Genomic DNA, 23955 nt, shown 5'->3' with positions numbered 1-23955 from the left:
TTGACCCCAAGTCTCACTTACTTTGGCGTCCAAGTCCGCCGCAACAGAGCGCTGGAAAATATGCAGGTCCAGGTGAATCTTCGGTAGTGGGTGATGGAACTGGGGGAGCTAGGCCAAAAGAATAATGATCGGAGGAGGGGAGCTCGACGGGGCCTGTCGCTGTCGTTCCAGGGGACCCGGTTGCCAGCAATCCCTATGACGCTCGGGGTGGGAAGGGCGGTGTCGCTAATTGTCGTAACACCAGAGCCAGCGGAACAATGACGAAGCCTCGAAAAGAGAAGGCGGACGGAAAACATCTGGGAAAAAGCGAATCTATATACTTCCTAGTGCTAGAGGGTCGCAGATGGAGACCAAGCTAGAGCATCTCGCTCACCGTCTTACGTAGTATTCGCTCTGGGCCTCAAGCGAACCGTAGCGGCACAGAGCGACACAAGGCAAAAGGGCGGTATATTCTTGCAGGTTGCCTCGAAACGAAACGGCACCAAGCCCGCAGAGTGCCAGCTACATGCTAGCGAGGCGCTACTGGGCCCAATGCGCGTCAACTCATAGTTCCCATGCCCCTGGCTGCGAAGCGAGGACACCGAGGGACTGTTTGGGCCCCGAGCGGTCCATTTGCACTGTACGAACAAGTAAAGTTACAGCTCAGCGTCCGTACGGAGGTGTGGTGGTCCCCGGCCGCCATCCCCCCCACGCCCGCGCACCGGCTGGCCCGTTCCGGTGGCGGAGCGGCCGGGGTTCCAGCCACCGGGACCGGGGCCGCACAGAGGCCTAGTCTTCCTCCAGGTTCAACTCCAATTCTAGAAGCTTGGATATAGTCGTGTCTTGTTCCAAGCCGGTGATAGGTAGGCATCTGTCGTTGGGATAGCAGCCCCCTTTTGCAGCCGAAAGACGCTCGACCATTATCAGTCGACGCCGTACGACGTTTCTCTCCTCCACTAAACCGCCCAAGCCCACCCCAGCCTTTTGCAAGCCTCCCACAGGACAAGTCGCATGCACGCCTCGAATTCTTGTCACTCACCCCGGATGTCGGCATGGATACACATGACTCCTGCAGGCAATCTTTAGATGGGAAACTCGAAAATCTGGCAGATTGCCCGTTCTGGCGTGATTTCGAGACCTCACCGACTGATCTTATCAAGCCAACGTGTTAATTACAAGCATTATTCGCAGCTTAAGATACCAAGCAGCAATACCATGCACATCTAGAAACTCAAACTTCATGCCTGACTTCCAAGGATTGATTTGGTCCCTGTTCTTGTCACATGCCAGGCAACCATACATGTCACCTCATTCCTCCTTGTGCCATGATGTGGTCATCAACCATCGCCAAGCAAAGGGGCAGCCTCAAAATGCTACCAACTTCCCCTCACGATGGACTCAATCTGTTCAGCATTGGATCAACCCACGCTAACATGTAGGCCGCCCAATCCATGGTCTAGGACAAGCACGTCGTCTAGAACTCGCTCCCAGCTTCGTCGATTCGACAGGGTCTCGCCCGAGACACTCTGTGTTCGTTCTTGTCTCAATCCACCCAAACTCGCCGCCTTGGCGAACGGGGAAACGATTTGTGTCTCGGCACGTAGCCCATCCTCCAATGATGGGTTTTGTTCTCCATGGAGTCTCCATGGAGCAGCTTATCAGAGGAAACCCTTACTCCCAAGTTGGATTTCGCATTGGCTATGCCCAGAGTATAACGGTTCACGACCGTTGCAGGATGACGTCGTGCAACAACAGGTTCCTTTCACGAACATCAATGCCGCTGCTTTCCGGATATACCATTGGCACATTCGGCTATCGGTAAGGAAACAGACTTTACTGGTCTGCGCCGTTACTCAAGAATGAGGTCGTCTGGTCACGAGCGCTAGTAGGATCTGCAGTCCTAAACTACTTCCGAGAGTACATGCAAACCAGTCAACACCCGGTGATCAGTGAAGAAGAGATCAAGTTGAACCTTGAGAGAAGGGGAGGGGGGGCTCTCTGCAGTCCCGCCCCTTGATAGACCACTCTCCAAAGCGACAACACTTTCCACTCCTAGCCTGGTATCGCCTCAGATCCAGTTAACCACTATCGGGAACGAGGCAGACGATGCAGTTGCTTATACGGAATGGCATGCTGTGATCTGTGTCAAACATGCGAAAGGAGCAACGTTTGGGTGGAGGAGTCAAAGGCCACTTATTACTGCCCTACAAAGATTTGCGGCTCCACATCTTCGAATACTAAGCCACGTCCTGCTCAATCATCAAGTATAGTCGATCGAGAAGCGGGAACCCGTCCTTCAAGCAGCAAGGGTATTGTATTGAACAGTTTCACTATCGGTCATGCTTCTCACGGAAAATTTTGTATCTCGGTTTCAAACCACCCGTTCTTCAATTCGCCAACCTATAAAGCTTTCATACATGAGCCTTCTCAATTGAATCCATGATGCCTGCCCTGCCTTGCTTTGGCCTAGCCTGCCTGCCTGCTTTAAAAACCGCCCGGTACGCCGTATAAACACGCATAAAAAGGGGGCATCAGACACTTGCTAGTCACATTAGAATAGAGAGAGCACCAAGCTCAAATCCCCCCACCAGGCCCCCTGTAGTATGAAGGTGCCAGCACATCTTTGGAGAGTGGTGAGTCTTGTATATTTTTTTTGGTCCTTGTTCCAGATTATAAGAAGTTCGCTCCATTGGTGTGGCCTCCAAGAAGCGGTTGAAATATCGTAAAGAGGTGATGGCTTTACATGATGATGGCGGGGATGTCGACGTTGGCCTTGATCGACTTGTGAGGCAGGACGCTGCCACCGTTGACGTAGATTTCGTCGCCGATGGTGACATCGTCACCCAGAACCGTCACGTTCTCGAGACGTGCCCAGCGGCCGACGGTGCTGTTCCAGCCAACAATGGTAGACTTGACCCAGGCGTGATCCTTGACCTTAGAGTTGCGCAGCAGCACGCATCGCTGCAGACGAACACCATCGCCGACAACGACATCGGGGCCAATGGTGACGTTGGGTCCGATTCTGCAGTTCTTGCCGATCCTGGCTGAAGGGTGGATCATGACGTTTCCGCCGTGAACGTAGGACTCGGTGGGGGGAGTGAGCTCCTTGCTGCCCTTCTTGGTCAGCGAAGACAGGTACAGGCAGGTTCCGCTGAGGAAATCCTTGGGCTGTCCAACGTCCATCCAGAAGCCCTCAAGGTCGAACGAGTGGAGCTGGTTATCGCGGACCATGGCGGGGAAAGTCTCCTTCTCGATCGAGGTGGGGCGGAGCTCGATGCGATCAAGGATGGAGGTGTTGAAAATGTACAAGCCGGCGTTGATGCGGTTTCCAACGAACTCGACAGGCTTCTCGACGAATCGATCGATGCGGGTAGGGTGGCCAGCCTGGTGAACGACGACTCCATACTTGGAGGGCTCCTCGACCTTGGTGACAACGATGGTGCCCTCATTGCCGTGGCTCTTGTGGAACGCGAGAAGGTCCTGGAAGGGGTAATCGCAGATGACGTCCGAGTTCAAGACGAAGAAGGGCGAGTCGTCCTTGGCGAGGATCTTCTCGGCAAGCTTCAGGGGACCGGCAGTGTCGAGGGGTTCGGACTCGATCGAGAACTCAATGTTGATGTTGTACTTCTCCTCATACTACATACGGCGTCAGTTCACGGCTCAAAGGGCTCAAGTGTCCCACAAAATCTCTTACCTCTGCCAGGAACTTCTCCATGATCTCGGGTCGGTAGTTCACAGCGAGCACAATATCGGTGACGCCAACAGCAACCAGCGCCTCAATCTGGTGGGCAATCATGGGCTTGTTGCCGAACTCGACGAGGGGCTTGGGGAGGGTCAGGGTCTAGAGAGCGTGGCACATAACTGTCAGTCTTCGGCTGGGGACGAGGGTGTGGGAAGCTGTGCGCGAGATGCGCGCGCAGGGAGCTCCAGGGGAGCTCCGAGGAACGGACGTACGAGAGGCCGAAGACGAGTGCCGAAGCCACCGACGAGAATAAGTCCTGGAATACGGTCAGCTTCATGATGCTTCTCCAGGCGCGCTGCTAGCAAGCGCGAGGGAATGCGGCAGAAACGTACCCTTCATGTTTGCGGAGGTGCGATGGTTGTTGCGTATGTGTCGAGAAGCCTGAACGACAGGAGGGGTTACAGCGAGTGTAAGAAGAGAGCGACAGCGAGGAGAGAAGGGAAGAAAGCGCAACCTCGATGGGATTAGATTAGAAAGGGTATCTCAGAATCTCAGAGGGGGCCAAGTGATGAAAGAAGGAGGATTGCGGCGGACGGTCGCAAAGAGGAGGAGGAGAGAAAGGAGAAAGAGAGGGTTCAAGATTCAGGAGGGATGGAGATGGGTCTTGAAAGGGCAACGTGGGAAGATGCGGGCGGGGAGAGTTCGTGAGTGAGACAGCCAGCGCAGCTGTAGGCGGCTGCCCAACAGGCCCTAGGAGCCTAGGAGCCCTGTGGAGTGGCACTCAGAGGCCCCCATAGCCTCAGCTCCAGCAGCTTCACGATCGCTAGTGGCCGCCATAAGCCTGGCCGGGCCACACGGGCCACCGATCCACGACACGAGGCCCCGTGAAGAAGACGGAAAGGGGCGCGTGCAGCCAATCACGGCGCGCAAGAGGGGCCAATGTGGCTCGACGCCACGGCCGCAAAATTTCCCCTGACGAAATTGGAGCGTGATGCTGCCACTCTAATTCTACGGGCCAGCCTCAGGAGAATCGCAGGCAAAGGAGCAGGGGACGGACCCCATGCGCACATGTCATCATTGCCTGTCCAATTTGTCTCCGATGGATTAATTTATAACTTAATTAGCTTGCGAGGATCTCGCTGCAGCCGTCTCACGGCAGGGCGTCGCTTCACTAGCATGCGTGCCAGTGAGCGTTCAATAGCCGCGTCAAAGTCCCATGCGTGGCCCGCTGGACCCTGGTGGTTGGTGTCGATGGCTGATGAGGGTAATAATCGATTCCTCCATGTTCGTTCCAGCTCAAACTCATTCATCTTATTAGCATCTTTAATGACGCGCCAGCTTCCTTCCTTCCTTTCCCTGCCCCCCTTTCTCCCCTTCCGCCCAAGTCACATCCTTGGCTTATCTGCATGAGGCAAACGCGATGGATCCTGCATCAAGGGAATCGCAGTTTCGGTCTGAGAGCAGTGGTCCCATTCGCCACCACATTCTTCCCCGTGCCCCTATTCCCCATGCAATTACCAGCCAATTGTCCAATGTAGAATCTGCAAGTCAGGTGCCATGGCCTGTATCTCCATTTCTGTGAAACAGGGACACCTTTTTGGGTACCCCGGCAGAGCGCGGCTATTATATGGCCAGGAATGGGAAAATATGCGTCTCATAGGGACTTACGTATATCATGGACGCATTGACCCTGGAGAGCTCCGCCGTCGAGATGGGACACCTGTACTTCTGGACACCTAGACAGCTACATATTAGAAACCACAACATCTCACCAAAGCTCAACGTCTTCCAAACTATCACAACATCCAAAGCGCCTAAACTTAGTAACAAACCACGCCACCGACATGTCGCCAGTGCATACCTCCTGACATTCCCCGTATCTTTATTTTCCCGGCAACGGCCCACCCATCCTCTCACGTCATGCCGCACGTTGCTGCATTCGCGAGACTCTAGCACGGGCACGGGATATGGAGCAAAGCTCGTCCTCGTCCTCCTCCATCTGGTCTAGCCCCGTGTCCGTCTTACTCCCGAATTCCTTCAACCCTTCTCAGTCCTCGTGACCGAGAACTGGCCCACTTGTTATGCATCTGTCCGCGGACACGAGCCGGCTCAGGAGACTGTGGCAAGCTCTATTTCAAGGTGAAAGCCTTCCCTTGTCACAAGCGCGCTAATATTGTGCGTATTTGAATTTCATCATGCCTTGCCACAAGGGTCCTTAAATGCGGGGCTCATCTCCATCATGAGTGACTGTAAACCGCGAGCCTTTATCCTCAGACCAATTGATCTCTCAAGTGTAAGCATGAGTCCCTAACTTGAGGATAACTCAAGGGCCGGTGTGTCACCTGATGTTCAAGTTATGTTTGGCAGTCAGAAATGTCATCGTGTTGTGAACCAGGATGCCACGATGGTCTGGCGTCAAGACACAACTCAGCTCCCAGAACCCGTTGAATGAGACCCGTCTTGCATGCGAGCTCACCTTCGCCTCACCTCACCTCACCTCACCTCACCTCACCTCACCTCACCTCACCTCACCTCACCTCACCTCACCTCACCTCACCTCACCTCACCTCACCTCACCTTGGCCAACTCGGCCGGTTCCGGGGCAGGTGTCTCACAGCCCTCACCACCCCCCATGTCGCTACAAGCATGATGTGTATAAGGCGTCGCCCCATCCGCTCACGAGACCTCAGCCCAAAGCCCCAAAGCCACTCGCTACCCAATGTCCCCCCCAGGAAACCCGTAGGAAAAAGAAACTTTCTGCCCCTGTTGAATCTGCGCCTCTCTCCTCAACGTTTCCCCACGTTTCGGCATCCGAGCGCGTCCAGCCCGGCCCACAATAGCTCCCGGCAGTTGATCACCTGTTTGGCTCACTCGAACACTGCAAAAGGCGCCTCATGAGGGCAAGACCTCTCATAGGCCGAGTTGCGTGGCGGGAAAAGAAAATGTCGAGCTGTATTGGCTGGGCCTACGCCCGACTGTGTCTTATGCAATTTCCCCAGCAGATGTCTCGGCCACTAAGCACACGAGACACAGTGTATGACGTTCAACCCCACGCTCAATGACGATTTTCGAATGTGATAGATGTGCGGAGTCTAACCAGACGCATATCCCAACTCCAGGCTGCAAGGGAGGATCTCATACGTTCAGAGGGGGATTGGGCAATCCTTTGTACCGGCAAAAAAGAGAAGTTCGTTATCATTATCATCATAAATGTCTTGTCTCATCATCCAGCCACACATCATTCGTCCTTATCATGGTTTCATCCATATCATCTGATCGCATCCCATCTCGTCTGAAATCCCAACCAAAAAACATCGCTTTGCCACCCTTCATGCTCAACTTTTTTCTCGTCTGCCTTTCCCTGGCTCGCTTATCAAATTCTTGCGCTGCTTTTCTTCATTGTCCCAAGAACAGATAGCCAAACAAAGTGATATTTGCGCCATGGAGTTTTCAAAAGGCAATAACAATTCCCAAGAAATAGAATGCTTCGCTTTTTTTCGTATACTTATTCATTTTTGTCGTTCGAGCAAATTGTCATCCCACATGTGAAGAAACAATCGCAGTTGGCTTCGTGCAAGGACAACCTTCTCCAATCCGGGGAACCCAGATTCATGGTTCGAGTGTCCGAGGCCAAGTTTCCATTAATCCCGTGCGACTACTCGCGGACCCCGGGTTCTCTCTCAATGCTTGGTATCTTGAGGATGGGTGATCCGGTGGGTTCAGATAGCCTCGTGATGGATTACCGGTGCAGAGACCGGGTCAAACCGTGAAGCTGCTCTTCATTGAATCCCAACGGCTCAACGCAAAAGAAAGCCGGTTGCACCCAACCTCAAATAATGATGAAGATAGTTCTCAAACTTAAGAAAGAGGTAAAGATGTAAAATGGCCACGCTGATGAGAATCCGTCCAATTTCGTGTAAAGAGCAGAGCGTAGGTCGAATTCCAAGAAAGGTTTGCAGAATGCCGGCCGTTGGAGTGAAGATGTCGCATCTAAAAATTCGTATCGTGTCGTCATGAGTCGTTGAAAATGTTGGAAAATGAGCACAAAACAAACAAAAAAAAAAAAAAAAAAATTGAACCTCCGTTCTTTTAGTCAAAATCAAGGACATGAAAAAAAATGATCCTTCTCCTTTTCTCGTGAGAGGGTTGCCGAGGGAGGTGATATGGGTATATCCCTCGGGATCGCTGTGAAGCCTTTCAACCGCTTGTATGTCTTGCGCCTGGGCTGCCCCTTTGTCTCCGGGTATGGATTCCGCGTGGGGGAGGTTCCCTTTCCCGGATATCTCCAAGTCCAAATGGTTTCACCTTCGCATAGATTCTCCTGTCCGTTCGTGGGCCCTTAGTCGAACGAGGCGGTCGAACTGCTGCTGGAGTGGTTCCCCGATCGTCGGCTGTGACGGTCACTGTCCCGGGAGGAAGTGTGACGGCTCTTTCGGCGGCGACCAGTCTCGGCGGCTGGGAGGCCTTGGACGATTCCATTGCGAGCAAGCATGCCGCCGTTGACTGAGAAGTTCCGGCACACCATGAAGGCACGCATGGCTGCGTTTTCCTGGGCTAGGACGTCCGACTCGTAGGCGAGATCTGTCTGGTACTCGCGACCGTTGACAAGAACAAGACAAGTGAAGCCACTATGGTCACGGTAACACTCGTACATGGGGTCCGTCCATCCTCGACGTCGGCAGAGACCTAATTAAGCCATTGGTTAGCCGCAGAGCTATATTCGAGTGACAAATTCAAGCGGTTATGTAAAGCCCGGCTGGATAGTCAGTTGCAGACACCAGGCCGGCCATTCGCGCGGGAAAGACTGCAAGAGAGCTCAACGGCCAAATCACCCAGCTTCAATTCCCCAGTCTCCCACGGTAGATGATTTCGAAACTGGGTCTTGAGCTCGAGCCACCGATCTTCTCGGGACCAAGCCGTTGAACCACTGCGCGGCTGACTTCCCCACGCCATGGTAATGCAAGGACCATCACACTGGGAACGGACGCCATTGCCCCTCAACCATGCGTGGCTCCCCACCCACTTATACGAATCTGAGGAATTGCGAGAGATAGAGCGATATTGGGCAGTAAAAAAAAGCGCACAATGCTCAGTTTGATCACTTACTCTCGAGGTATTGCATGTAGAAGCCGCCCATGATGATGGTTGTGGTGGTGTTGTTCGTCCAAAGACGAGAGCGTCACGGTCGAGGATTGTTGCGGTTGGCAAAAAAAGAAAAAGCGGGAACGGACTCGACGGCTCCTCAGAAGCGAACCAGCAACGAGGTTGGAGGAAACGGGAGAAGGGGAATTCGCAGATAAAAAACCAGCCGAGAGCCAAGAATCAGAATCTAATAAAAACAAACAAGCCCCCCGGGGAGCAAGGGGGGGAAGCCAGCGACAGGGGCGGGAAGATCCAGGGTCCGATGGTAAGCCGGCCGGCAATTGAGAGAGGAAGCCGAAGCGCCTGTTAGCGAGTGGGAGGTTGTGGTGGTGGAGAGGATCTAAGCCTCTGGCTGAATTTGAGATGGAGCTGGAACCCCGAGCGAAGTGTTGCAAAGCAAGAAAGAGAGAGGCAAAGGCGTCGTGACAAGTCGTGTCTTAGTTGGGGGGAGAATGGGAGTTGTGCGGAGGATCGGGAGTGGTGGTTGAAGTAGGGTAGACTACGTATTCCGGGTTTTGGTGCACTCCGCGACAGACAAAGGTGAGCCATGCCATGGACGGATGGCGAGACATGTGTGCCTTTATTGCAGACAGACTTGTTAGCGCGGGACCGGGGGTGTCTGGAGACAAAGGAAGACGCGCGAATGGAGGCAGATGCAAGCAACGATGCGGCTCTCGAAAGAGTGTGACCCATCTTGATGTGTTGGCCTACCTGGTTGCCAGTTGATCAAAACCGCTGGCGACTAGGCCACTCCACCGCGACACATGGAGGATGCAGCAACCAGGCGATCTCTGATAAGTCTCAAAGTTAACGCCCTCGGCCACCGGCGTACCACGGAGGCACCTAGTCTGTTTTTTGACCCTCTTGGTTTGTTTTTGACTCTCTGCGGCTACTCTCTTCCCCTCCCATTCCCCATTCCTCCCATGCCCGCCGAGCCCCGACGCCGACGCCGCCGCCTCGGTGGCCGTGGGTGGGTTGTTTCCGGAACGCGGGCGATGGGCTCATGCCCATCAGGAGGGACGAGATCGAGGCATTGAGGATAGGCAATGGACTCTTCCACGGGCCAGACAAGGACCTGGTATCCGAAACCCATGCAGACCAAGGCCGCATGTAATTTCCTCGCACTCTAGGGCAGTGGCAAAGAGGAGACCAGACTGGCCACAGGGGCGGGTAACTCGTCTGTCGTTGAAGCGGAGGGCACAAAAGGGACTGAGGGGCGAGGGCCAAGGTGGTGGTGACCCCGACGGCGAGGGGGGCGAAAGAGCGAAACAATACCTCGCACACACTCTCACACGCTGCGCAACAGACAGGTCAGGATGTGCCTGGTTCGCTGCCACCATCTGGACCTCCGAGATCTCTGCTTTGGCGGCCACTAATGCACCGCTACTCGACCACCCAAGTACCGTCTGGTACAACGACAGCAAAGGGACCGCCATGGCACATGAGGGACGACGAGGAACCAGCCCACCCCCCTCCCCCTCGAGCGCCGAGCCCTGGGGCCGGAAATGCAGGAAGAGCTGCCCAAGGTACCTGTCATGCTACTGCTGCTACCGCTACCGCTACCGCAGCCGACAGAGCGGAAAGTATCAGGGCCTGGTGTCCGGTGCTCGTCCATCCGTTGCACGCAAAATGGGCGGCCCTGTTGGTCGGCCCTAGTAGGGAACCGGAGCGTTGCAATGGGGGCCAACGACAACGACTCAGTGAAAGCGGGCCACGTTCTCATCGCCATGTGGCGGCTGGGAACGTGTACGATTCGCACAGCGCGTGCAAAAGCGCGCGGGTCCCTGAGGCATATTAGAGGCCCGAGGGAGTTGAACGATCAGGCCTGTCCCTTTGCCATGCGCTCTGTGGGACAAGGAAGCTCGCCAGTAGGCGCTCGGAAGCACAGCCGTGAATGCTCAGAGGCGCTTTCCTGGACGAGATGTATTGCGAAGCGCAACACGGGCGGCAAACAAGGTTGTCCGCGAGAATCGAGAGGGGCAGTGGGCGACGGAGAAAGCGACGCCGCCAATACAGTACCACAGCTGCAGTAACACCACCTAGCCAGTCCGTTTTGGCACATCCCACTCCCAGGGAAATGGTCGGTGAAGCAGCGCGACGACGTGCATGAACAGGACTGTCCGTGGCTGGCCGCAGTGGATCACGGTGATCCATGGACATCCCTGACCTGGGCCATGCGTCGGCGTGCGTTTGGCCGTGGGTGTGTCCGCCGTTAGGGCTCCCCCCCCCCCTACCCCCAGCGCCGCAGTCGAGAATGAGATGAGGTGAAAGGAACGGTGAATACAGCATGATTGATTGGACGGAGATCAGATGCGGTGCACAAATGGGGGGCTTGTTCTCGTCTCGATGATGTGGGCGCCCGTCAGAGTGTAATGCACGTAGCAGGTGGCTAAAGTGTGTGTGAGGGCGTTGCGTGAGGACAGGACAAGACAAGAAAGATGCGTGGATGCAGATGGATGGACCGCGAGGTCCAGCAGCTAGCCCGGCCTGTCAGAGCGCTGTGCCGTTATGTGGAGGGGCCTGTAACTGCCCTGGAGCTTGGTGGTGGTCTGGTGCGCCTGTGGCCTGTGGCCTATAGCCTGTGCGGTGCGCGGGGGGAAGGAGTAGACGAGGTCGAGGCGTGAGGGGGAGGGGAAGTGGGAAGGGGCCCGAACGAGGCGCGAGGCAACTAGGCAAAAGGCAGGCCCCTAGGAGCCCTCAACCCGTATGCAATGATGAGTTGGCATTGCTTCTTGTTGATATTAAAAAACCAACAGGAGACGCTCCCGATGTAGCAAGACGTACTTGTCCCAGCCGGCCGCGCGGGGTACCTTGCTCTCTGGCCCTGGTACTCCATACTCCATACTCGGTCCTCGACAAGAATCAAGATGCCATCCAGCCCATCTCACAGCTCTCCCCGGTGCCAGCAGTCAGGCGGAGAACCACAAGGAGCAAGCCGACAGCTACCCCGGCCTTGCCGTGCATGCTGTGTCCGATGGGAAGCATGGAGGTCCTTGATGAACCAGACAGTCTGGGCGTCTGGGCTGAGTCCGGCCCCCCGTTGTGCTCCGTCGTGTGCTCCGTCCAGCTAAGCAATCCGTCTTGGTCGCTTGGACTCTTGCCTTCGCCTTCTTGGGCTGGTGCGGATGCAGCACGTCCATAGCCAGCAGACCGGTACCGCCTCCGAGGCACGGCGACTCGTTGACCAGGGTGGCGGAGCTCTTAGCTCCCAATAGGCATAACCACAGCCCAAGGTTGTGGGCGTGTGGGCGTGTGGGTGTGTCGACGTGTGGAGAGAACGACAGCCAAGTCAGCCATGACGAACAGCGATTCGACAATTGGAACTCTTCCAGAATGTCACTTGGAGGGGGGACGCTAAGAGGCACTGACGTGACGGCCACAGAAACCCCATGACACATGTCCACACTTCTCTCTTGCTAGGCCCACCGAATCGGAACGTGATGAGAGAGAGCAGAGAGTAGAGGCGGCCATCAAGCAAGATACCAAGCAACCAAGCTACCAAACACACAACTTCTGATAAGGTTTGGCGAGAAAAAGTCCCGGTCTGCTCTACCCTCGTCCAAGCTATGACGCCCTCCGCTCAAGCGTATCGCCCATCCGCAAGAACCCACCTAGCGGGCGCCAACGAGCCCTGCTTGGGTGCATCATGAGAGGGGCTCCAGCGGTTGCGAGCCGAGGGGAAAACACCAAGGCCTAGCAACAACAAAATCCGCCGAACAAGGTATCTTTCCGCTCTAAGAATGCCGACATCCCGCAGGCCCAGCTAGGAAGCAATCGGACGGTTAGCCAGCACAAAAGGTCGCGGCGTTAGAAAATGAGGGTCCGGTGCTGCGGCCGCTTTTTCGGAGCGCGTTGATTGCACGGCTCACGGGCTGTTTTTTTATTTACTTCCTTTTTTTTTCTGCTCCTGGCCTTTTGCCTTGGCCGAGAGAGGATAGGTGAGGGGCAGATGAGGGGCATGCAACTAGACGTGAAGATGATGGCGCCGATGACGATGAGGGGCGAAACCAACAAGCGGCCCATTTATCGACTATCCAGAAGAAGCAGAATGGCCCAAGTTAGACAGTATTGTGAAATCTCCACCTAGCAGCTTGCGTTTGATGTCACGGGATATCATAGGTCAATGTGGCATTGGAGTCGAACGCCGCACCCACTGCAACGAAGCATGTTCCATTGCGCCCCAGATCAGGACAAAGGCAGGGTGAGACGCAAGCGATGGGCGAGCCTCCAATTAGGGTTTGCGATTCATCATGATGAAAGAGACATCTGACGAGGGAGCGGTCAATCAATCGACCTGGTGGTCACTCGCCAGCCGGGCCCGACCTCATCAAGGTTCTGAATCCCTCTGAATGAGCAACTCGCCACCAGCGTTTCAATCCAGGCTTCGTCGGTGGGTGTGATGACGATACCGGCTTGACGATCGACCTCAATTGGCCCCTCGTCTGGACATCCAGCCTCAAATCCACGCCGGACGACATTCAATAATTAACACGGGCTTCCCTGTTCTGTGGATGTAGGCCACGGAAACGCCCGCCTTGCGAGGACAAGGATACAAGCACATGCATCAAACCAACAGCATAACGACTTTCTTTTCTTTTGACAGCAACAGACTAAGTGGATAATGGGATTGATTCTACGACGAGTTCTTGCAGAATAAACACAAGTCCGCGGGCAAGGTTCTTGCCCCCTTGAGGAATTAATGCCTGGATTACCCTGGTTGTCGACACAGGATCCTCGCCGATAATCGACGCCTAGGTTCTCCAACATATCGCGATCGGGGCATGGACCTCGCCTGCTCCCTGGCAGCCGATCTCAAGCTTCCCGATCTCCGTCCACCGCCATCAGAGGAACGTGCCCTTACGATATGCATCAGCTTCGCCTCGTTGGCCTATATCGATGGGTTTCTTGAAAGCTGGACGTGACCCGGCACCCTTGCCGGGAAATTGGTGGACGCATACATAATCTGGAGTTCAATGACAAGACTTCGAAAAAGCTACGTATAGCAGAAGGTGCAAAACTTAGACCGTGAAAACCGCAACCCGCAATTAGCTGGGTTGTAGTAGTCAATTCGAGAGCAAGAGTTGCTGTTTGTCAGCCACTGAGACCTGGGACCTGATTGTCGACCGTTGCAAGACCCTTGTTAACGGTCCCGCCCGAATTGCGGTGGCCACACGACAACTCGTCCACCCACACGTCACCACAACAACCGCAGCCCGTTGTGTCGTGTGTGCTGAGGGCTGAGCTTCGCCGCAGAGCTTTGCCGCAGAGCTTTACTGCAGAGCTTCATTGATCGTCCCCTCTCGAACCTCTTCTGCGGCTGCGGCCGTCATAGAGACCACCATCCCGCCCCATGTCTCGGCTACCTCTACTGCCCGTCCAAGCCACCATCGGGAACCCGTCTTGTATCCCGTGGTGTGTGTACATACATACAAACCCGACCCCCCGCCCCCTCTTTTTCTGGACTATTTTCTCCGCCTGGTAGGCCACAAGGAATGTGTGTACGGAGTTATATGCTGTATTTATGTGAGCACAGGACCTGGCCGCCTATAATGCGGCCACAGGTCGAGGGCGGGGACAGGGCAAGGTGGGTGGCCATACACGGTCCGGGTCTGCGGGCATCAAAAGCAAGCCCTCGCGCCGACGCATTTTCAACATGTACGTACGAAGCCTTCTGCCAGCGAAGCGGTCTGCGGTCTGCTCAATGCGGCCTGCTGGGTTAGGTCTGTCAACGGCCGAGCCCACCGCCCGGCCGGCACCCCGGTGCGTCACGGCTTCATCATGCTGACTTGACCAGAACGAGAGCCAGACCCTCTTTTCGACTGCCGGCTGCTCCCTTGGCAGAGCGGCCTCCGCCCTGAAGCATTTGCGGCTGCAAAAAGAGAAAAACCTAGCTTCAAAGGGCCCATGGCGGTCATGACAGCCGGTGGACGGCATACACACCTGCTCGACAAGTCCAGGGTCCCCCCTCACCTCTGGCCTGGCTGCCGGGGGCTCAGCCATGGGCTCCGAGATGATGTGCAGGCCTTGCAACTGCTTGCAACTGCTTGATGCGTTTGTGCGGCGTGGGATCATCCCTCCCCTCCCCAACCTCCCCCTCTCCATTTCTCGGTCCCATGTCTCCAACAAGTTATGTGCATATCGTGCTTGCATCCATTGACATCCCTGCTTCTCCAGGCGATGTGTTGGCTTCCGCCCCATGCCCGTTGACGACATGGCGCCATAAGACCACAGTCCGGATTGGCGAATGCCCTCCATCCCTCCCTGGCGTCCACCGCCTTCGGGCGAACCATCCAGGCGACCCATGGGCCGGAAAGGTCTCCCGTGGACAATCAATGCTTACCCACGCGGCGGCGGCACACACTTCGGAGCTCACAGATGCATGCATTTGGCTGCTGCCTCTTGTTGGACGCACGGGGTGCTGTATCTTGAGATTCAAAAAGTATACGCCGCAATCTACCCTGTCCAACGTCGACGACGCAGATGCCATGTCGTATTGGCCACGGCCAAGTTACAGGTGGCCCGGCCCATCCTTGAACCATCTTGGCGCATGTATCAAGCAGTTCCTGCCACGGCCAAGGGTTGATCCGAATATTGGATATCAAACCTCCCTCCATCCATTCAGTGCTGTGCGTAGCGTTGTACCGACAATAGTACCTTTTTTACTTCGGCACGTGACGGGCATTCTCAGTGTCATTCTCATGCTTGTGCGAACAACATCCTCGGCGACCTCGGTCAAACTCAGGAGATGTCATCTGGCACAAGCCCAATAATTAGAAGCCGGTCTTGGTTGCAAAGTACGACTGAACCTCCTCCACTTTATGCTGTGGCATCACGTAGACAGGGTGTATCGTGCAGACGCGGTCCTCTTCATCAAAGATCTGTTCACCTTCCATGTAGGGTGACACAGTCCAAGAGTCTCCCGCCACGAGCGACTCATGAGCACGGGGAGTGACGAGGTCCCACTTGTGTTGCGCCGAGCTCAGGCCAGAGAGAACGTAGCATGTATGATAGGCATCAGAGTACCTGGGGGACAATTGGGTTAGCCCTACTCCTCGCTCAACAAAGTGGATGGATGGGTGGATGAGTGGATAGGTGAAGGGGAGTTCGTACTTGCTCGGTTTGTCCCTCATGCCACCCCTTCTGGACTGATCCTGACAACACGAGAGGATGTAGCGGATCAAGCTGTCCCGGCTGAAGAGGCTGTCCATGGCGTCCGGGAGCGGGTGGTCTCCGTGGTTGGCCGCCGCCCTTGGCCCGTTGAGGGCGGCCTCGATCAGGGGCCAGCAACCTCCGACCCAGTGACTGTAGCAGCCATCAACGAGTTTGTTGGTGCGACCCGAGAAACCGCCTTCTGGGGCATGTTGGCGGGAAGAAAGCCAAGAGATAAGCAGTGGAACATCAAGGTAGCTTTGGCGATCGGGGACGGGGTCAGCATGCAATGCTTTCATGTCGCCTCTTCAGTGGATGGCATCGTGGAGCGAGAGGGACTTACCGCGGGATGGCTCGATGTGGAGAATCGATGATGGAGAGGCATCCGAGAGCGCAAAAGGCATATGCACCATGCGCTTCGACGCCCGGCTTTGCCGACACGCCTCCCTCGTATGTTTGGCCTTATTGGTGAGCGATCAGAGAACGGGAACGATATTGGGCCTTGTGCATCACCTACATCGGCGCACGTACTCGGCCAGGCCAGTGAACAGGCCAGTGTGGCCAGCAGAACATGCAGGCGAGTCCGGTGACAAGTCGAGGGGAAGGTTGAGCAGCGAGATGATGACGGACGCACAGTAGGCCCCCCTACAGGATATTGGTCAGGGATGGGGGGAACAGCGGGCCTGGGATGCAGAGAGCGGCAGAGATGTAGGGATGGAGGGAGGGAGGGAGGGTCACGGCATACCTGACGTCTTCTTCGCCCCCGAGGGCCATCTGGAACCCTCCATCTGGCTGCTTGAGCGAGCAGAGCCATCTCCACATGGCTCGGCGGTCGACGACTTCGTAGGCCGCCTCTCCGCCGACCAAGACCAGCGCCAGGACGGTTGCATACGTGGTGGCGAGATGCGACGTCTGGCCGAAGCCGCCAGCGAAGCCGCCAAGCGCATTCTGCATGGGCTGGACCGTCTCGATGAGTCTCTGGCGGTAGGGGGCCACATCCTCGCCCAGGAGGCTCAGGCCGGAGAGGCACCAGTAGAAGAACCACGGCCGGCTAGGGTCGGCGGACGTGAAGGCCCCGGGCAGCTTGCCCAGCTGCCTGTGCAGGAAGTCGATGTGGCGGCCGCGGTCCAGATGGGGCAGGCCGTGGGCGTTACACTGGCCGAGTTCGTAGCCGGTGAGGAAGGGCAGGCATTCGTCGAGCGTTTGGTCCTGGACCCGCGACGACCCTGTTACGAGGGCGTCGCGGATGGGGGGCTCCGACGTGAAGAGGCTCGGGATCGAGTACTCGGGAGCGTCGCTGCCCACTTGGGAGGACGAAGCGCTCATGGTCTGGGCTGCGGCGGCCATCTTGCGGCTGCTGAGTCGGCTGGTGTTGGTGGAGTTGTCGCGGTTGCTGGTCGTGCTGGTACTGCCGCTGCTGTGTCGAAAGACAGTTCGAGGACGGGGTCGAGTCAGACGTGCTCGAGGTCTCATCACGCAACTGGCGGGCTACCCGGCTCTTTAATGTCGACGTGAAAACTGATCCCCCTCATTCTTGATATTGTTCTCCAAGCCATCGCGGGGCATCCCTGAGGCACTCACCCCACAATATGAACCCGTCGTTGTCGTGTAAGCATTGTCCTTCGGGTGTTTGTCGGTTAGCAATTTTATCAACGACATCCCACCTCGTAGCAAGCACCACGCAGCGATCTAGGCATTGATGCTTTGGAACTAGATTGATGGTTCTTTGTTCTTCTCTTTTCCCATCATCTGTCCATCAGGTGTGGTTTTATGTACTAGAAACCATGACCCACGTGGTCCAAGCATCAACTGGAATTCGGCGAGCAGTGGTGCTGATACTACCCTATACATAGGAGTGTTGAGTCCACGAAAACCCGTGAGAACTTTAGGAGCTTAGTTTAAAAGTCATTGAAGGAGGATCTCGTCATTTGATATTATTTATGTGAAGGAAATTTTAAACTATCATCTTATAAGCTTGTGAAGCACTAGGGTCTTGCTGATGCTCAACCTGCTTTGTGTTCCATTCCATGGAAATCCTAACTTATGGTGGACATCAACCACAAAATACACGTTGGAGTATTTCGCAAACCCTCTCTCAAAGTCATCAATAACCCCCCTAGATTACGACTTGATGACACAAAACAGTCAATACTGGTGTTCGAATTTTAGCTTTGAGTGATAGGTAGTGCCTAACCCACCGAAGGTAACATTGCGGAACAATCCCATTATCATCTTTAGGAATTGATGTCAATTTTAGATGAGTATCGAAACTCAGGCTTGTCTCGCAAATTCCTCAGTTCTTCATTAAGACGCAGTGGGCGTGAGTGATACGCTGGAAATCGACGCGGATGCTCATTTGATGCCATTGTATGCAGTGTAGTGTTCGTCCCTGTACCCCAGCCGTTCGTAACACATTGTCTCGTTTGAGCTGAGTAACAAAACCTGAACAGTTTTGGCCGCATGCCACCAACTGAAACATTCCTAAAAGTAAGATTGGGGCTTTTAAGTACTGCGAGAGACACAATGATCGGGGAAGATCGAGGTGGTACTTCAGGAGGACCAGGGCTAGTTTCAGATATAGCAACACTATAATTTTTATTGGCTGCGAGAGGTTTGTTGTGACGACAGGGACTGAGAGAGGTGATGTGATTTCGATGCTGGTGCAGCTCAACGAACGCCCCGCAATCAGACCAATATTCAACCCTGTACCTCCCTTCGAACAGTAGTGCCATGCAATTCTTTCTCATGCATGTATTTGGGGCGCATTGCATTAGAGCGTCCTATGAGTGATGGGAAATCCCATTGAGCCGGTTGGCCACGTTCCGTGTCTCAGGTTTGCTTGTTTTCACATCGAGTCACCAAGTGGTGTCACCAGATCACACCACATCTTGCTCTCACCGCATGTTTGAATGCATCCAGACCCCTTCGAGGTGCTTCGCTATGAGTTACAAATGAAACTTGTTCGGGGATGAGCGAGCGCTATGCTGCATTTGTTGTCACTTGTCCGAAATTGTAGCCCTTGCATGGTGACGTGAGACCTGACTCTTGGTATGACACTTCTTACTTGACATTGATATAGTACCACATTAGATAACGGCAAACTCTATGATTGAATCAATGCAATGCATATTGCTACCCCCACTACTCCGTATGTCTGACTCTAAATGTATTGATTGTACTTGGAGCCCATGCGCCCTCCTTACCTCGGAGACCGAGCTATACATGGCGTTCTAGACAGGAGGGCCAGATTGTGTTGCTCAAAGGAATGCAGAGGCCATCCCAATATCGCGTGAAGAAGGCAAATAATTGCGGTATAAAATATATTATCCCTAGTGCGACATTGTCGTCAGCGAATTCCACTTGTTTCCATGGCACCCCCCTGTCATGCTATGAATTTCATCACCACCTCGTAGTCTTTGCTGAGAACAACCCCATAATGGCTTTTGTTTAGCTTACGCCGGTGAAGTTGTGGGTGAGTACTTTTTGACTACGGCTGACTTTACTGACTCTATGACGTATTCTGTTTTTGCTCTTTCAGGTAATTGACCACTAAAGTGGTTCATGGGATGTGGTACAACCTGAGATAGCTTCCATTGCCCTGGATGTGGAGGAGAAAATAGCCGGGATATTTTGGTCCTGGGTGCCGGAGTCGTAAGATTCCGGATTTGGGAAGAGGAGACTGTTCCCCATCATATAATTTGCGCAGCATACCTTAGTCCTTGTCAGTTTTCGTGGCTTACAGGTCGTGGCTCAACGGTAGCGGCAGGTCTATCACCAAGACTGTCATGGAGGGTGAGATGATTGAGTGCATAATATCAAGCGCATATGATCCCATGACATTTCTTTTTATCTTCCGTGAACTCATAAAATATCTACCACAAAGGCAGGCAGGACAAATGCCCTGGTGCCATTTTCTATAGGCAAAAAGGCTCGTCTTTCTTGTCCAGTTTAGGGTTTCTTGCTCACCAATGTACCTGGCTTTCTGGGGACCGAGGTAGAAGGACCTGAGACCATGTGTGCAGTAGGACATGACTGGAGAATGTCCTCTTCCACCATGCCCGAAAACTGAGAAGCCCCTGTGCAGACTCTTTTACCCCCGAGTGTTCGACCAGTGCCTCTCTAGTCCTTGTCCAACCGTACCGCAGCGTTCTTCTCAATGAAGTTGAGGTCCACCTGATGGCCGAGCAACTCGCGAATATTGGAGATGGCGTACTTGATCATGGTTGGTCTCTCCAAGCTCAGTCCAAAGCCGAACACCCTCAAGTCCTTGGGCAGACCCATGGCCTCAAGCATTTCCGGGCGGAACATGCCGCTGTTTCCGATCTGCTTAGTCTGTTAGTTTGTTTACTACCCCTGTGGATGTACGGAGAGTGGTTCGTAGTAGATCAGGCGATTGAGAAAGCTCCAGAGTTTTATATTCCCGAAGAAAAGTCAAAAAGGGACAGGGGAAAAAGATTACTTGCCTCCACGAGCTTGTTGAGTCCCTTATGGAAGCTGAAGATCTCCATACTCGGTTCAGTGTAAGGGTTGTAGCTAGATCAATCAGTATCAATCTTCGAGCCTAGATATAGGGAATAGGACGGAGCCTTACGCTGGCTTGAACTTGAGACTGCGAGGAAGTTTATGTCAGTAGATGCTATAATAATGCTGCGTTTAAAGTCACGACTTACTCTGTGATGCCCATCTTGTTGAAGAACTGCTCCATGAATTCCATGAGACCACCTAGCGTCAATCCGTAATCGGCAATAACACCCTCTACTTGATGGAATTCACAAAGATGGGTGGCGTCGACAGATTCGTTCCTAAGGCAGGTGAGCAAAATTGACCGGCATATTCAGCTGATAAGGGACCCGTACCGGAAGACTCGGTCAATAGAGAAGTATCGAGCTGGTCGGCAAGGGCCACCAGGGTTTTCAGACGCCAGTCTGGACAGCATGGCAGCCGAGACGGAAGTGGTATGCGTTCGCAAGACAAGTCTGTAGCCAATTAGGAAATGACAACTGAGAGGAGTTGCGCATGTCGCACCGTAGTGACTCCTCCTCCGCCCAGGGGTATCTGTAGCCAATCGATCCAAACTTTCCGTTCTCGTGGACTTGCTTCACGCTCTCGAGATACTTGGCATAGTCTTGCTTGTCGTCTGGAGATATCGGGCCAGGTCTAGCCGCCGTCTTCGGGTCTGAGATGTAGAAGGTATCTTGCAAATCACGGGCAGGATGTTGCTTTTAAATGTTAGAACCCAAAAAAAACCAGGAGACGTCTCATATCTGGAAGCCATACCTGAGGTACAAAGAGCGCATCGAAGTTCTAGTAGACCCTTGGAGTTAGCATGTATAATGTAAGTATGCTCAAGTAGCGTGGGAGGTGGGTTCCAGTGTTTTGAGTTCAAAACAGTGTCAAGAGAAATGTTCCCGGAAGCCGGGCTCCCTATGGGCGTAAAGAAACTGAGAACTACATACCCAGAATCCGGACTCGATGTACTGGTTGGTGGGCATCTCCGTGAAGCCAGTCTCGAAGAAGATTTGTCTGCGCGAAGGGAAAAGTTGGAGTCAGCAAGAGTACAAAATGCATAGAAATTTTGAGGCCTGGAATGTTCATGGAGCGTAGCTCATGGATACAAGGACTGGCCGTAAAATGAACGAACCGGAATTCATGTCGCATCTTGTTCAGAGGATGGAGAGCACCCGCATGCTGATCCGCGCCCAAGGCCTTGAAGTTGTAGGGCTCTATGACACCTCGAGTTAGTTTGCTCCTTTCTAGGATGGCGGATAGGAGTCGTGGGGAAAGAGAGCGAGAGTTAGGACGAAGTAGTTCCATGAAAACAACTTCTTGAGCGCACTCCGGAAGATTCAAAGGTACTCACTGAATGTTGCCGTCTTCCATGAGCCGGACGCCAGCATGTCGGCGGTCAGATCCGTCTCCTCCTTCACCATCTCCAGTGCAAACTTGGCTGCTTTGCTGATTTTGAAGGAGATGGCCTTTCGGACGGTCAGGAGCTTACGCTTCTTTAGATCTGCTAGAATCTTGCTGTCGTGAGTTCGCGTCTCTTGGATTGTTCGGAGTTGATCTCGGGTAACGTCTTTGATTGAATCCACCTGATAATCCAGTTAGTTTCAAGATTTGACGACCAAAGGTAGAAAATCTCACCAAGGCAACGAGTCTGTCGGCATCTTTCTTGATCCACTTCTCCTTGAATGCCTTGCCCCGTCCAACGGTGGTGACATTTTTGTCACCGACTTCGGCCTCGAGCTCCTGAATTGAGAGACCACCCATTGCCTTGTGCACTGCCTCGAAGACCCGGGCCTCGTGGCTTCCATGGCTGACAATGACCTCCGCCTCGGGCTCCAGGAAAGCCTCTTGCCGCTCGATTTGTTCATACGTGATCATGGACCGTGACGCAAGGCGATCCAATGCGGCTTTCAGGGACTCGAAGGGAACTTGCGGGAAGGCCTCGGCCGACAGAATCGGGTCTGATTTGGACAATGCTTGGAGGACCTCTGAGGTGAGATCCTCCGTGGAACTGCTGCCCGTGGGAGCCATCGCGGGCGTGTCGTATTGTTGGGGGGGCAACTTTGGGAAGCGGTTCTCGCGAAATGGTGAGTCAGTCAGTGGTGGAGGAGGGGGAGGGGCAGACCGCACGCTCAAAAAGCTCCTAGCTGTCGTTGATAATTGCAACAACATTTTTCCGGCCGAGACCATGGCGGGGTGATGCGAAACGGTGCGCATCATGACCACTAACAATCTTGTCCCATTACCCCGCCAAAAATGTTAGTGCTTTTCAACGTCAGCGCATGACAAGTCCAAAAGACGCAGCGTTTTGGGGTGACTGTCCTAGTGAGACGGTTCATTGTGATAATGTGACCCCTTGATATATTGTGCTTTTTTCGAGATTAAGTGGTCATGCCAATATTGGACTACCCGAATGATTCATTTCGCAATCATGAACGGCACAAGACTTGCGATGCATCTAGAGCATCCTTTCGACGTAATTTTGCAATGGTGTGGGTCACACGCATATATATATCTGACGGTCTTTTATAGACCGCCGTGACTAGGAATTCTACTTCCGCGCTGGAAATACCTATTGTCTTGGTTGGGAGTGAATTCCGCGTGGTCTGCGACGGAGACATGGCAGCTGTTGGAAACCTAACCTGTATTGCCTATCAAAATCCCCGTAATTTGAAGACTTGAGAGCAACAATGACCACCAAGTACTACCGCCATACACCTCCCCACAACTGGCCACTGAACATTCATGAATATCCGCTCACCACTTATTTCTGCCCCTGATGATCCTGAACTTCTACCAAATGCTACTGACACAAGATCTTCTGGAGAGTACTGCCAGGTTCAGCGTGTACATTGCAAATAGCACAAGTATATCCACCACGACAGTTAGTGCACTCGACATCGAGTAGGAGCCCTGCCAACGCATGTGAGGATGGCGAGGCCTTTTTCTCTTTTTCTTCTTTCTCTCATTCGTTTGAGAACATTTCCCATTTCAAACAGTTAACAAACTTCCAAACATCGATACTCTTGCGGTTATGCTAGAGATTGTAGTGAGCAGAATTGGTCGATAGGCGATCGAGAAAAATTGCGGTACCTGGGGGCACGATTCCTCTCGTCAGGGACTCAATAAAATAAAAGTTGTGAGGCAGAAAAGTATCGGATTCATCGCAATAAATATAGACGCAATTTTTTTTAAGCCAGTAGCACGTAGAGGGGGGGAGAGAGGGTATTGTCGAGACATACCATGGCAGCGAATCGAAGATAGTCAAAGCTTGTGCTCCATCATGTTGTAGTTGACGACGAAGTGTATAGGGTGGAAGCCAGCACATTATCTAGAGGTAGAATAAAAAATATGCAAGTAAATCTGCCATCTCGCTGAGGGTGAGACTTGTGCCAGTTGATCTGGCCTAGGCTTCCAAATGTCCAGAGTCAAGGAGAATAATATGTTTCTATGAGCGATCTAGATAGCAAAGACTGCGCTAATGATGCCCTCGGCTT

The 23955-nt window shown here is 53.8% G+C and overlaps 9 protein-coding genes across 9 annotated transcripts; 4 read left to right on the top strand and 5 right to left on the bottom strand.

Moving 5' to 3' along the window:
* Positions 1–1274: 1274 nt before the first annotated feature.
* Positions 1275–1973, top strand: BGZ61DRAFT_184418 (uncharacterized protein). Its single transcript, XM_046237722.1, has one exon. The coding sequence runs from the start codon at positions 1372–1374 to the stop codon at positions 1840–1842; it is 471 nt and encodes a 156-aa protein (XP_046107616.1). The 5' UTR covers positions 1275–1371; the 3' UTR covers positions 1843–1973.
* A 745-nt stretch (positions 1974–2718) lies between these two features.
* BGZ61DRAFT_529764 (nucleotide-diphospho-sugar transferase) lies at positions 2719–4060 on the bottom strand (the record flags this gene model as incomplete). Its single annotated transcript, XM_046253454.1, has 4 exons — positions 2719–3615; positions 3674–3820; positions 3934–3977; positions 4054–4060. 4 exons carry the CDS (start codon positions 4058–4060, stop codon positions 2719–2721), a joined length of 1095 nt encoding a protein of 364 aa, XP_046107615.1.
* A 501-nt stretch (positions 4061–4561) lies between these two features.
* BGZ61DRAFT_184371 (uncharacterized protein) lies at positions 4562–5204 on the top strand. Its single transcript, XM_046237720.1, has one exon. It carries the CDS (start codon positions 4601–4603, stop codon positions 5069–5071), a length of 471 nt encoding a protein of 156 aa, XP_046107614.1. The 5' UTR covers positions 4562–4600; the 3' UTR covers positions 5072–5204.
* Positions 5205–5889: 685 nt separating this feature from the next.
* Positions 5890–6694, top strand: BGZ61DRAFT_184395 (uncharacterized protein). Its single transcript, XM_046237721.1, has one exon. The coding sequence runs from the start codon at positions 6110–6112 to the stop codon at positions 6557–6559; it is 450 nt and encodes a 149-aa protein (XP_046107613.1). The 5' UTR covers positions 5890–6109; the 3' UTR covers positions 6560–6694.
* A 1306-nt stretch (positions 6695–8000) lies between these two features.
* On the bottom strand, positions 8001–8798 carry BGZ61DRAFT_529763 (uncharacterized protein; the record flags this gene model as incomplete). The annotated part of the gene is made up of 2 exons (XM_046253453.1): positions 8001–8347; positions 8768–8798. The coding sequence occupies 2 exons, from the start codon at positions 8796–8798 to the stop codon at positions 8001–8003; spliced, it is 378 nt and encodes a 125-aa protein (XP_046107612.1).
* Positions 8799–9567: 769 nt separating this feature from the next.
* On the top strand, positions 9568–10459 carry BGZ61DRAFT_475180 (uncharacterized protein; the record flags this gene model as incomplete). Its single annotated transcript, XM_046248654.1, has 2 exons — positions 9568–9773; positions 9871–10459. 2 exons carry the CDS (start codon positions 9568–9570, stop codon positions 10457–10459), a joined length of 795 nt encoding a protein of 264 aa, XP_046107611.1.
* Positions 10460–13958: 3499 nt separating this feature from the next.
* BGZ61DRAFT_184279 (uncharacterized protein) lies at positions 13959–15339 on the bottom strand. Its single transcript, XM_046237718.1, has one exon. It carries the CDS (start codon positions 15104–15106, stop codon positions 14348–14350), a length of 759 nt encoding a protein of 252 aa, XP_046107610.1. The 5' UTR covers positions 15107–15339; the 3' UTR covers positions 13959–14347.
* A 234-nt stretch (positions 15340–15573) lies between these two features.
* BGZ61DRAFT_345722 (terpenoid cyclases/protein prenyltransferase alpha-alpha toroid) lies at positions 15574–17278 on the bottom strand (the record flags this gene model as incomplete). The annotated part of the gene is made up of 5 exons (XM_046239816.1): positions 15574–15826; positions 15914–16210; positions 16296–16413; positions 16470–16597; positions 16698–17278. The coding sequence occupies 5 exons, from the start codon at positions 17276–17278 to the stop codon at positions 15574–15576; spliced, it is 1377 nt and encodes a 458-aa protein (XP_046107609.1).
* Positions 17279–19753: 2475 nt separating this feature from the next.
* Positions 19754–22556, bottom strand: BGZ61DRAFT_446633 (tRNA synthetases class II core domain (F)-domain-containing protein). Its single transcript, XM_046245228.1, has 11 exons — positions 22097–22556; positions 21813–22044; positions 21594–21675; positions 21409–21475; positions 21230–21256; positions 20978–21171; positions 20809–20928; positions 20623–20754; positions 20544–20561; positions 20416–20485; positions 19754–20275 (listed from the first exon to the last, which is right to left on the bottom strand). The coding sequence occupies exons 1-11, from the start codon at positions 22487–22489 to the stop codon at positions 20072–20074; spliced, it is 1539 nt and encodes a 512-aa protein (XP_046107608.1). The 5' UTR covers positions 22490–22556; the 3' UTR covers positions 19754–20071.
* Between the last annotated feature and the right edge of the window lie 1399 nt (positions 22557–23955).

This window comes from Ilyonectria robusta (assembly GCF_021365365.1).
Source record: "Ilyonectria robusta strain PMI_751 chromosome Unknown BGZ61scaffold_5, whole genome shotgun sequence".
In the NCBI taxonomy this organism is placed as follows: Eukaryota; Fungi; Ascomycota; class Sordariomycetes; order Hypocreales; family Nectriaceae; genus Ilyonectria; species Ilyonectria robusta.
The sequence above is the reverse complement of the archived record's forward strand: the minus strand, read 5'-3'. Positions and strand labels throughout refer to the sequence as shown.